At 47.6% G+C, this 12272-nt stretch overlaps 1 protein-coding gene across 2 annotated transcripts in view; it reads left to right on the top strand.

Moving 5' to 3' along the window:
* LOC102461025 (acyl-CoA (8-3)-desaturase-like) overlaps positions 1–11372 on the top strand; it is a 28830-nt gene extending 17458 nt beyond the window's left edge. Inside the window, exons 6-12 of one of the 2 annotated variants that reach the window (XM_075928384.2) lie at positions 1123–1183; positions 2704–2777; positions 3323–3420; positions 3971–4067; positions 5253–5332; positions 5542–5667; positions 8803–11372. In XM_075928384.2, coding sequence (XP_075784499.2) covers positions 1123–1183; positions 2704–2777; positions 3323–3420; positions 3971–4067; positions 5253–5332; positions 5542–5667; positions 8803–8854 — 588 coding nt within the window. In that variant the 3' untranslated portion in view covers positions 8855–11372. Of the gene's footprint in view, positions 1–1122; positions 1184–2703; positions 2778–3322; positions 3421–3970; positions 4068–4647; positions 5228–5252; positions 5333–5541; positions 5668–8802 lie in introns of those variants that run through there. The other variant, XM_075928385.2, reaches the window with a different exon arrangement.
* Positions 11373–12272: the final 900 nt, after the last annotated feature.

The following is a 12272-nucleotide window of genomic DNA, read 5'->3' on the forward strand; positions in this document are numbered from 1 at the left end:
ATAGAGAACCTTCTGGGTGTCTGGCTGATGAGTCTTGCCCACATGCTCAGGGTTTAGCTGATCGCCATATTTGGGGTCGGGAAGGAATTTTCCTCCAGGGTAGATTGGCAGAGGCCCTGGAGGTTTTTCGCCTTCCTCTGTAGCATGGGGTACAGATCACAGCTAGAGGATTCTCTGCATCTTAGGGTCTTCAAAGTATTTGAAGGCTTCAATATCTGGGATATAGGTGAGGATTATTCTAGGAGGGGTGGGTGAGATTTTGTGGTCTGCACTATGCAGGGGGTCAGACTAGATGATCATAATGGTCCCTTCTGACCTTGAAGTCTATGAGTCTATGAGTTCACAAGGAAAAGTGGGGAAATCAGCTACCTCTGTGGCTGCATGTCCCTCCACATGGAGCCTGAGATCAGTAAGTAAAGTCAGGTACAGAATTGTGCCAGCCTGAGAGAGTGGTGGGTAGATAATGCATTAACTTATTCATGGAGCCTCCTCTGTGCAGGATCTGGTAGCCTTTCTTCTAGAAAACTTGGGTGGGGTTGGGGCAGCGGCCCCAGAGCCAGTATAAAGCACGGGTCCCTAGCACAGATGGTGCTGGCTGCCAGCAGATCTCCAATATTCACAATTTCTGAGCCTCTAGTTTCTTCTGGAGGTATGGTGAACCTTGCTCCACAAGGAAAGAATTTGGAGAAAACTCCTCAACTGGAATCTTATGGAAGTATTCCTCCTAGTTGGTGGTCCTCCTTCAGGTTTTTCCATCAGAGAGGCCATCTGGTTTTATATCTGGAAGCTCTTCTACCAGAATATGGTCCTTAGATAGCTGACCATTTTGGATATAAAGTTTCTGGACTGGTATCTCACTGACATTAAGTATGCAAGAATGAAAAAATTAAAAAGAATGTATGTATTTAAAGTTATAGGGAAAATGTTTATTATATTTCATTGAGGAATCGTATATGGTGATTTAATTAGGCCTCTTCTGATCTCCCTTCTGCTGTTGTAATTCAGTGGATTTAGATATCTAAGCAGGTGTGTCTCAAGGAGGAGGCAGTGGAATTTCTTTAAGAGGGCGTTTCTCTGCTTTGCTGACCTGTCATAACCCCCCTCCTTTTTTTTTTTTTATAGCTTGGGTTGAAGAAGAAGAAGTTTATGCCTTACAATTATCAGCACAAGTATTTCTTCATCAGTGAGTATCTGCCTTAGCCTGAGGGCCTTTATCTAATAATATCACCCACTCCTACACGGAATAATCTCAGGGGCAGAAAGGACGTCTTTTGTCCCGTGACTGTTTTATAGGAGATCATGGTGCGTGGAACATACAATCTAAGGCTGAAATTGTCACTTCATGAGACAAAGCAATGGTAAAACGGTGAAATGAAAGGGGAGAAATGAGATCAGATCAGAGGAAACAGAGTAGTCGTCATGGGTGAGAGGAGATGAGGGAGAATCCATATATTCAGTACTATCTGAGCACCTTATAGATGCTGATGTTAGAAATCAGAAGGGCCTTTGTTTCTCTCTCCGTCCCTCTCTTGCATGGAGTGAGTTCCTGAGCCAAAGAGGTGCTTCTGAGGTGCTTGACAATTTCACTATTATAGACAACTGTAGCGACAGTGCAAACTAGTGATTATGGAGAGTGAGGCAGTCTGTCAGGCAGATAAGTATCAGACAGGGAGCAGGCATACAGTGTAGTGCTCAGGTCATGTGGTGTCCATGGGCTGTGTTGATATATGTGTGAGCTGCTGCATTTTGAGCCATCTGGAACACTTTGCATTCATCTACTACGTATTTGAGAGAGTTTGTGCATCTGTCTGTCCATCCGTCCACCCATCTCTGAGTCCATTTGTTCAAGAACTCTTCCTAAGCGGTAAGAGCTGGTAGGCAGCATCCTTGTCTCATAACTTAGTGCAAGGTCAAAATTTGGTTGTGCCAGGACAATGGAATGTGTGTGGAATGTGATTGTTTCACATCAGACCAAGAGGGAGGGGTGTGATAGCAGGGATAGTTATACTGACGAATGACCAAAGGGGGGCAGCCGCTGGCCAGCAGCATGGTCCCAATACCCTGGGCTGCCCCTGAGGAGCATCCGCCCATTGTGCCATGCAGCCTCTCTTACTCAGGGCCAGCACTGGGGAGAAGCCAGTGAACATCCTGCATGCTCCCTCCCTGCCTTGGGCTGGCCCCAGTTCTGGCCTACACCGGATAAGTCTGCTAGTTTTAATGTATTGCATTGCAGGAGTCAAGCCTGGAGGTCATGAAAATGTGGATCATCATGGTCAAGTCCAAATCTGACAGTAAGGAGTGCACTCTCCAGGCCACCAGTGGGGAGAAGAGGGCAATTTCACTGCTGTAGCTCTTTGAGTAATCAGTAGTATTGATGAAAGATGGTCTGCAGCATCAGATTCACCTAGTGACTCTCAGGTGCAGGCAGATAGTATTGTTTTGCATTCAGTCAGAAACACGTACAGAGTTGAGAGTCCTCTACAGATTGCCTGTGTCTGAATCTCTGAAATGGAGGCAGGAAGGAAAGAAGGGGAGGAAGGAGTAGAGGACAGCAGAAAGATGAGGAGCGAAATCTCTTGGAAGCATAGTTTGCTGAGGAGCACTGGAAGTCCCTAAGCTGCACAGCTCGGTTCTTCATTCTGTTTTCCAGGGTGCTCACTAGACGGTGCGATTCATGTCCGTGCTCTCTGTTTTCTTCTCCAGCTATGCCCTTGCTTGTGGTTCCAGTGTTCCAGTTGTACTCCATATACTTCATAGTCCAGCGCAAACTGTGGCGGGTAAGCACATCCAGCATGTCTCTCACACCTGTAAACAAACCACTTGCTGAGCTCTTCTGATTGAGGAGGTTTTGGGACCAGGCCCTTGTTTGTCTAGAGAGGAGGAGGAGAATTACAGTGCGTGGATGCAAGGCATTTTCTGGGCTGGATTCACGTTGCTCTGAGGCGGTGAAAGGAAACTCTCCTGCAAGGGCAGCCAGTGGGGCTTACAGGATTGATGTCTGGAGCTGGATTCCTGCTACTCCAGCATAGTTGAAGGGAGTTACAGCACAGGAAGAGAGAGTGGGCCTTTCTGGGTGAGGTTTCTCAGGCAGGGCACGCTGCAGTGACATAATGGAGACAATCCACAATACGTGGACCATGTGGGAAAGTTACAAGGAAACTTCCCAGGCTGGATCCTCACTGATGTAGGAGGGTGGCAGGGAGCATGCCAGGGACAGACACTGATGAATTAGGGTCTTCGTTCCTCCCATTGTGGGATGGTGGAGGGAGGCTGTTCTGCTGGAAACGTCTCTCCTAATGAAAGTTTCTCTCTCTTCTCACAGGAACTAGCCTGGACTCTGACCTACTTCATCCGATTCTTTTTTTTCTTCGAGCCCCTACTGGGTGTGAAGGGTGTCCTGGGACTCCTCCTGCTACTCAAGTAATCCTCACCCTAGTCATGAGTCCCCCTGCCTGCTGGTACTCACAGCTGTCTGACCCATCCCCCTGCCCTTCCAGCTCCTTCCTTCCCATCCCTGGTTGCCTCCGGCCACTCTTCTGTTCTCCCTTTCCCCATCATTGCTTTCCTCTTCTATAAGTGCAGAAACTGTGTTTCCTATACGTTGCCCTCACTTCTGTGGGGGCCTTGTACTGACTATTTGCTGATTGGGTCATCAGAGGGAAGTTCTACTTGGAAGCCAATCGTTCTGGTGGGCTTAGCGGCCTTTTCCTAGCCAGAAGGCACGTCACAAGGCAGACGTTGGTTTGGGATTGCAGGCCAGTTACTAACCATTGCCAATTTGCCTGGGTATTTTCCTGAGCAATTATTGGTTAGATTGTGGTGGCCAGTTACCTATCAATTACAGGTTTGGACTGGGATCTTATCTGGGTTAGGTGCCAGTTACTGGGCACTTCTTAGACAGGTTTGATGTGTGGGTCTCCAACTGGTATGACTGTATGTGGCAATGACTCCTTTGTCTATATCTGCACAGTGTCGCGGAGAGTATATTGTTTACCTGGATTTCACAAATGAACCACATCCCTATGCACATTGATTACGATAGCAACATGGATTGGTTCTCTACACAGGTAAGACTCATCCCTTTGCCAAGGTCTCTGAGTGTCAATCCCAGGTCAGGGACATAGGGAGAATACAGGACATTTTTGCAGTAAAGATAAAGGTCAAACCTGAGCCCAGGGATGGTGAGATATTGGGTAGAGGAGGGCTTGTGATTATCAATGGGGGAGGTCTAGCTATTAGGAAAAACTATTTCCCTAGGACAGTGGTGAAGTACAGGGATGGGTTATCTAGGGAGGTGGTAGAATCTCACCCCTAGAAGTTTTTAAGTCCTGGCTTGACAAAGCCCTGGCTGGGATGATTTAGTTGGCGTTGGTCCTGCTTTGGGCAGGGGGTTGGACTCAATGATTTGCTGAGGTCTCATGCAACCCTATGATTCTATCTGTGTGGGGAGGCAGGGAATGAAGCATGCACTGATCGGAGGTTGCATGGAGACTAAATTGGGGTAAAAACCAGAATGAGAAGAATTGGATATGGAAACGGAGTGGCAGGCAGAAGCTGCCTCATCAGGGCATGCACCTACAGCTCTCCCTGCACAAGAGGCTCTGATACTCTTCTCCTTCCTTCCTGCCCATTTCTTCCCAATGGAAGGTATCAGATGACACCCTACAAGCAGTGGCACGGCAGATCTGTGCTGGTCCCACTGAGTGAGGAACTGAATGAATCCGTAACTGTTCTCACCCAGCCGTGGTCTCCTGCCCTACAGCGGAGGTTCTCAAACTTTGCCGTACCCCTCCAGAAGGTGCACATTGTATTCTGGGCTGTGTGAGAAGCTTTAGGAGAGCAGCGGCTGCTGGCTGGGCACCCAGCTCTGAGGGCAGCACCGCTCTCAGCAACAGCAGAGACGTAAGCATGGCCATGCCTTATCCTGCCACCTTTACTTCTGCATGGCCGCTGGCAGTCATGCTGCCTTCAGAACTGGCCACCCAGCCAACAGCTGCTGCTCTCAGCTCCGTCTTCAGGCAGTATATAGAGTTGAGTGGCGGGAGCTGGGGTGAGTGTGAATGACTGACACACACACAGGAGGGAGGTGTGATTAAATAGGTTTGAGAATCACTGTCTTAAAGAACAAGTCACTGTGATCCTAAGCTCTCTCACAGGCAACCTTGTTCAAGTGAAGAAAGTGGGGATCGGATGTTGCTACCAATTAATCCACCATCCACTGAGCCATGTTCCCTCTGTTTTTTTTCCTTTAGCTCCAGGCAACATGCAATGTGAATCAGTCGCTGTTCAATGACTGGTTTACTGGGCACCTTAACTTCCAAATCGAGCATCAGTGAGTATAGGCACCTCTGGAAACAAGGAAATTCCTGGTGGGGGGGGGGGCGGCAATGGGTTTCCCTGGGGCACCCCTGGGTAATGCGCCCAGCAGAAAGGGCAGAACAGAACACCAATGAGTATCCATTCCTGGGGGAGGGGAGAAGATTTCTACAGAGCATTGAAGAATGTACATCCTACTGAAACTGCCTCATTATCTCTTCACAGTCTTTTCCCCAGGATGCCACGACACAACTACTGGAAAGTGGCCCCCCTGGTGAAGTCACTGTGTGCCAAACATGGCATCGAGTACCAGAGCAAGCCTCTGCTGACTGGGTTTGCAGACATTTTGCGGTAAGTATCAACCGACTGGGTTGGTGCAGTAGCTGTTGGCAAGATAGGCACAGGTGTTGAGACGGAGGGATACAGGATGTAGGTGGACTAGGACTGGATGACTCAGGATTGTAAGTGACTCAGAGTAAAGATGGTCCAGTGATTGGGGTTAGCCTAAGACTTGGGAGACACAGATTCAATTTCTAATTTGCCAGATTTCCTGAGTGACCGTAGGCAAGTCCCTTGACCTTTGTGTGTCCCCATTTGTACAATAGGATAATAGGACTCCTCTGCCTCACAGGAATACTTTGAAAACAAATACATTAAGGATGGTGAGGTGCTCAGACCATCAGCAGACAGGGTTGTGGTAATCTGTGACGGGCCAGAGCCATAGATAAGTCCTCCAGGAGGTTAGAGAGACTCTGGAGGAACCAGCCAATCAGGGGCCAGGGAGGCCTACAAAAAAAGCTGCAGGACTAGAGGCAGAACAGTTGCAGCCCAGACCTGGAAGGGAGAAGGTCAGGCTGGCTGGCAGAACCAGGGATAACTCAGAGTGGAGAGCTGTTGAGAGACTGATGAATTGTGATAGAGCCCTGAGGTAAAGATGTGGACTTGTCTCCGGAAGGGGAAGCCCTGGAGGCACCGCTCTCGTTCAAAGTGAGGGAACGGCATCAAACTGAGGGATATTCTACAAAGGGCACCAGGATGGGCCCTTGTTAGAGGTCTACCCCAGACAGGGTTTGTGATCACAGAGTGTGACTCAGCCAAAAAGGCTGAAGACTGTGGGCAGTGCAGACACAGGTACTAGGCCAAATGGGGGTGCTCGTGTGAGATGAGGGCCACACCGTTACACGATGCTAGTGTGTGGAGGATGACATTTCGCTCCACAAAGGGTGACCTTGCATGCCCAATACGTATGGGGTCATGCTGTGTAAAAGATGCCATATTGTAGCATAAAATGGCATCCCCAGTGTGGTGTGACCTCACGCTTACTATGCATGCAAGGTCAAGCTGTGTGAAGGAAGCCTTTTGCTCTTCAAAATAGCATCCTCCATGCTGTCTGGGGTCCTATAAGGAAATAGTTAAAATGGGGTCATGCTGGCAAAAGCTTTTGGAACTGCTTCCTTAGAATGGGATACTGAATCTTTCCTTTCTAGATCGTAGCTTCCAGTCTAGGCCTAGGCCTGTATGATACAACTGGGCAGCTGTGCAAATGATGTTATGTATGTTTGTGTGTTTGCGCGTGCTATATGCATCGACAGAATGTCTCTTGTTTTACCCTCCTGTAGCTCTCTCCACCTGCTTTTGCACCTTTCTTCTCTGTTTCTTCTGCATTTCTCCACATGAGGAATTCAGTGGGATTCCTCTGCCGGATTCCATGCTGCTGCCCTTAAAAGAACAGTAAGAGATTGTGACTAGCGGGGACAAATACCACCTGTTAAAAACATTGTGTGTAAACGCTGTGTATGTTGCATGGGTGTTGATAGTGACCCTGTATTGCGTTGCCCAGTGTTCTCCATTACAAAGCCTGTATTCTCAAACGTATCTCTTTGTGCTCCTCTTCTTTGTGTCTGCGGTCATTTACCTCCTTTCTTTTTAAGAAAATCTAAGAAATCTCTCTCTCTCACCCACACCCTCTCCGTGAAAAGACTGTGTAATTTGCAAAGTCAAGAACTCAAAAGCTAGGAAATACCAAATTTGCTGTTGGATGTACAGGTTGAACCTCTAAAAACTGGAACTCTCTCGTCTGGCAATAGCAGTGTCTGACAGGAGCACAGATGTTGTTGGACCAGAGAGCCCCAGTTGACCAGGTTCAGAAGCACAGCCCCGTTGGTATACAGATCTTGCACAAAAGGGGCTTTTGCCTCATGTACACTGCATTTTGTGTGTGCAAAAACCTCTTCTGCAAAACAGATCGGAAGAGACTATGCAAATGAGAGCGCAAGAAATGCTAATGAGCGCTTCATTTGCATTGTCTCTGCTGACAAAGGCTGCAGTGTAGACGTAGCCTTAGTGCCCAAGATGGACAAAGAGACAGAGTTAAGGGGTCCTGCCACGTAATTTTGGTTTCATATGCTGCATGAGTACACAAGGCCTTGGTTTTAAACAAACCATTTAGATGCACAGTAAAGTGCTGCTATTGAGTAAGTTGTACTCAATTTATCATTGACTTTGTTTTTTGTATATGGCCTGCCTGTTACAATTCACCTAACACCGCCAAGGAGGAGTGTGCTTTCTCTTAATCTCGACATCAGCATCTATCCATTACTGTTGGGCTGTACCTTGGTCTGTGTGGCTATGCAAAGCAGCAGAGCTCCATCTCCTAGTGGGGACAACTGAGGTTCAGGCCTCTTCTGCCTGTATTGATTGCAACTTTATTTTACACGTTTGGGTTTGTTCCCTGTTTGTAGTAAAAACTTATTTTTTCTTCCTGCCCCATCTCTGTCTCACTGAAGAGCATCAGAGCATTGATTTGTTTCCTCTGGGCACCCTGGTGAATGTAACTCCCTGAGCAGAACCTTTCAATCCACACAGTAGCACAATGGCCTAGAAAACATTGTAGAAATCTCCAAAGGAGTCCATTTTGTGGGGCAGCATTCTCAGAGAGTCCAGAGGTGAGTGCTGTCATGCGTGCTCCCAGCCCATCACCTCTTGTCCTTCCAGCGTTGAACAGGGAGATGGAGGCTACATCTAGACTGCACGCCTTTTTCAACAGAGGCTTTTTTGACAGTATCTTTCGAAAAAGCCTCTGTTGAAAAAGAGCATCTAGGCAACAAGATTTTTTGAAAAGCGGCTCGCTTTTTTAAAAGAGCCTAGATAGATGCTCTCTTTCGAAAAAGCCCTGTTTTCATGCAGTAGCGCCTTTTTTCGAAAGACGACTTTTGAAAAAAGGCGTTATATCTCGTAGAATGAGGTTTACCGCCGTCGAGAAAACCACCGCGTCCTGTCGATTTACTGTCAACAGAACGCGGCGGTAGTCTAGATTCAGGTATAGTTTTTTTGAAAAAAGGCCATGTTAAAAAAAAAAAAAAATGTCGTCTAGACACACCCGGAGTGTCACACTAGATTTCTGTCTCATGACTCTATTTGTTTCCTCTGATTTATGTTCCGTCTCCTATACTGACTATCGGGGCTCAAATTCTCTCCCCTCTGCAGCTCTCTGAAGGATTCAGGAGAACTCTGGCTTGATGCCTATCTGCACGGATAAACAGCAACAGCTCCAGGACTGATTGCCGTGAAGATGTAGTGCACAGAAGTGGAGGGACATGAGTGGGCTTACCTGTTGGGGTGGGGGAGCTGGTGGGCCTACTTCCAGTGTGTGTATGGGGTTCTATAAGACAATTTTTCTCCTATTATAATGCTCTTGGTCTGGCATACGTGGGATGGTATATGTATATGGGAACCACTAGGGATTAATCTTGCTCTGGGGAAGGTGGCTTTAACCATGGGAACAGCAGCTGACATTTCCCTTGGTGCATACATGGCGGTGAATCCTATCCAGCTTTTTCCTAGTGGGAAAGAGTCAACATGAAAATGGAGATAGTGTAAAAATTTCTGGAGAGAGATCCATGGGTCAGGGAGAGGGCCACTGTGGTGACAAAGAAAAGGAAGAGCCATTTAAGGCTACAATATACTCTTACAACCGAAGTCTGTAAGCCACAAAGTGGATGTGAAACAATAGTGTGGACATGACACTAAAAGGACCAAAACTCAGGATGGGTGCAAGGTCAGAGGTGAAAACACCAAGCAGGATTAGCCATTGGACCAGAGGCACTGCACATGAGACTTGGCCTGATGTGTCGTGTTCAGTGACAATGTGCCCGCTAAACTTTTCGATCCATAGGCAGATTTTTTCTATTCATGTGTGGAATAATTTATGTGCGCCAAGGCATACATAGGTGCACCACCAGCAGTAATAAAAACCTAGCTGCGGATATTTGAATCTCTCCTGGGCAGTCACACAATCTCTCATCTTACAGAGAATACTGTTCACTGGACCCACTTCTGAGAGCAAGTAGTGAGAAGAGCCTTAATCTCTGATTAGTTGTCCATTTGCAATTTCAAATGTAATGCGTATGGGCAGCATCTCCCCTGCTTGGGCCAAATTTAGGTGATTAAGAGTTAATTGAGCAAATATATTGCATGCATGATAGGATATACATTAGTCCAGGGAAATCCCTATTCCATTGATTTAGCTGTTAAAATCTCCCTGAAGGTTTAGCGTATGAGAAAAAGCCAGGCAAGGCTCAGAGGCAGATCTATGGTAAAGCAATTTCATTTTTGTCTCGTCATATAAGGGATAAATAGATGTCACTGACACCTCAGTAGCACGGCTTTTAGTGCTGACTGATATGGTGCAGGCTGAAGCTTTAGGGGATTGCCAAGGTTGCAACTAAGTGATACAGTCCCTCCGGCTTCTCTTTGAAAGTTAAAAAGGGTTGCTAGTTCTAACATAGGCATTTAGCTAGGTAATTAGTGGGACAAGGAACCTTTTTTCTATCAAGAGCCACAGAAAAAAAAAATCAGTCGGGGGCCAAACACAGCCCCTGTGTGTGAAGAGGGTGTGGAGGCTCTGGGCTTTCCCTAGGCTCTGGGTTGGGGTCAAAAATGAGTTCCGGGTGCAGAAAGGGGCTCCAGGGTGGGACAGGGATGGGGGTGCAGCCTGTGGGGGTATGATCTCTGAAGTGCAGCCAGGGACGGGGCAAAGGTTGAGATGCAGGAGGAGGTTTGGGCTCTGTGTGGAAAGAGGCTCAGAGATGAGATGCAGGTGGGGATGTGGCTCTCAGAGGAAGTTGAAGTGCAAGAGGGGGTTCTACCCTGTGGCAAAGGGTTCAGGGTGTGGGCTCTGACTAGCCATCGTTTACCTCAGGAGGCTCCTGGCCAGTGGTGCAGCAAGGCTAAGGCAGGCTTCCTGCCTGCCCTGGCTCTGAGCCGCTCCTGGAAGCAGTTGCCAAGTCTGGTTCCTAGAAAGTCAAGGTGCTTCTCACCCACTGGCACTGACCCTGCAGCTCCCACTGATTGGGGTTCCGGCCAATCAGAGCTGCAGAGCTGGCGCTAGGGGCAGGAGCAGCATGTGGCACTTCCCTGATCACTCTTCTGCCCCAGGGACATGGCAGTGAGCCAGTGTTCCTGGCTACAGTTATATGTGAACGTACACTAAGGCTCAGGACTTTTGGCCCATGGTATAGAGACTTGCCCCAGGCTGGATGAAACGAAACAGTGGACCTGATCCACTCCATGAGCTGCAGGTGCCTTATCCCTGGTGTGACAGATCCAAGGCCTCCATACTTGACAGCTGTCAGCAAAGATGGAACTTGCATCAATCCACTCCACAACAACAAACCCCTACCACTTAGAGAATCTTCATTAACTCCAGCAGTATTAAGTCTTACAACACACACCTGACCCTCCATCAACTTGCGGTACTGATGCACGTACATTGTAGGCAATATATTGCACCTGGTTGTTTCTTATATTACATGCTTCTGAAGAGTGTCCTCATAAATAAAGTTGTCCGAGAATGAAAATTCTACCTCCACCTCCTTTTAATATTTAATTGCAATATACAGGGAAATACGCCACCCTTAAAGACATAGGATAGATCTAATGTGGTGCTTTGATTGTGGAGGATAAACATAAAATATATTTCATACAATTTTAATTCTTACTGTATGTCACTTTTAGTAGCAATAAATAACAGTTCTTTGCTGTGTGTAAGTTTTTAATCTTGTTGTTTTGAATCTTCTGTAGTGATTGCAGGGCATTTATGTTCTGAAAACAGTTCAGGAGGCTGCATAGTAGAGAAAAATGGACTGACAGCTTTTTATTTCAGAATTGTAAAGAACTACCCTCATCTGTTAAGATAAAACAAGGGTTAAGATTTCTGCTGGAGTAGAAGCAGGCTTTTATATTGCACCCCTATTAACTCGAGCAGAAACTGACATCTGCCAGAAGAGCAAAGATGCTAGCTGTATGCCACCAATACGTGCAAGCCGCCAGAGCCAGTGCTAGCCCACTGGGGCTCCTACTTGGGAATAATGGGGGAATAGCCCTTACCCACTCCCTAGGAATTCTGATTACATTATTTCTTGAGCTGCTTGGGGCCTTAAGCAAGTGCTTAGTCTGCTTATGCCTAACTGCCACTTAAGCCAGCAGCTTCATTTGTATAGATCAAACTCAGTGTCCTGCACACATCTGCCTCAAATTCTCCCCCAAAAAACCTAAGTTTATCCCCTGTTTTTCCAAGCCACCTCCAGCAAGGTGCTCCATGCTACCTTCACAAACTTCTGTGAGCTGACTCCCAGCTTCCCCTTGCTACCAACACAGCCTCCTAGCTTCTGTCTGCACAATCTCACACACTTAGCTTCTCCAGACATCAGCGGTGGATATAGGGCAGGACGAGCGGGGTGGCTGCCTCAGGCCCTGCACTTCAATAGGCCCTGCGCCAATGCTGGCGTGAATACGCAATGGCTGTCAGCGCGCATCAGCACACATGCGCGAAATTGTGCTGCCCAGGGCCCTGCAAAACTCTCATTAGCCCCTGCCAGACAGTTTTGAGCCTCCCCCTCCTCACCTACCACAGTTGCCAAGTTTTGTGTAGCCGCCTTTGGGCTGCATAATGGAAT

The sequence above is a fragment of the Pelodiscus sinensis genome, chromosome 5 (assembly GCF_052426305.1).
Source record: "Pelodiscus sinensis isolate ZL-2025 chromosome 5, ASM5242630v1, whole genome shotgun sequence".
Lineage (NCBI taxonomy): Eukaryota > Metazoa > Chordata > Testudines > Trionychidae > Pelodiscus > Pelodiscus sinensis.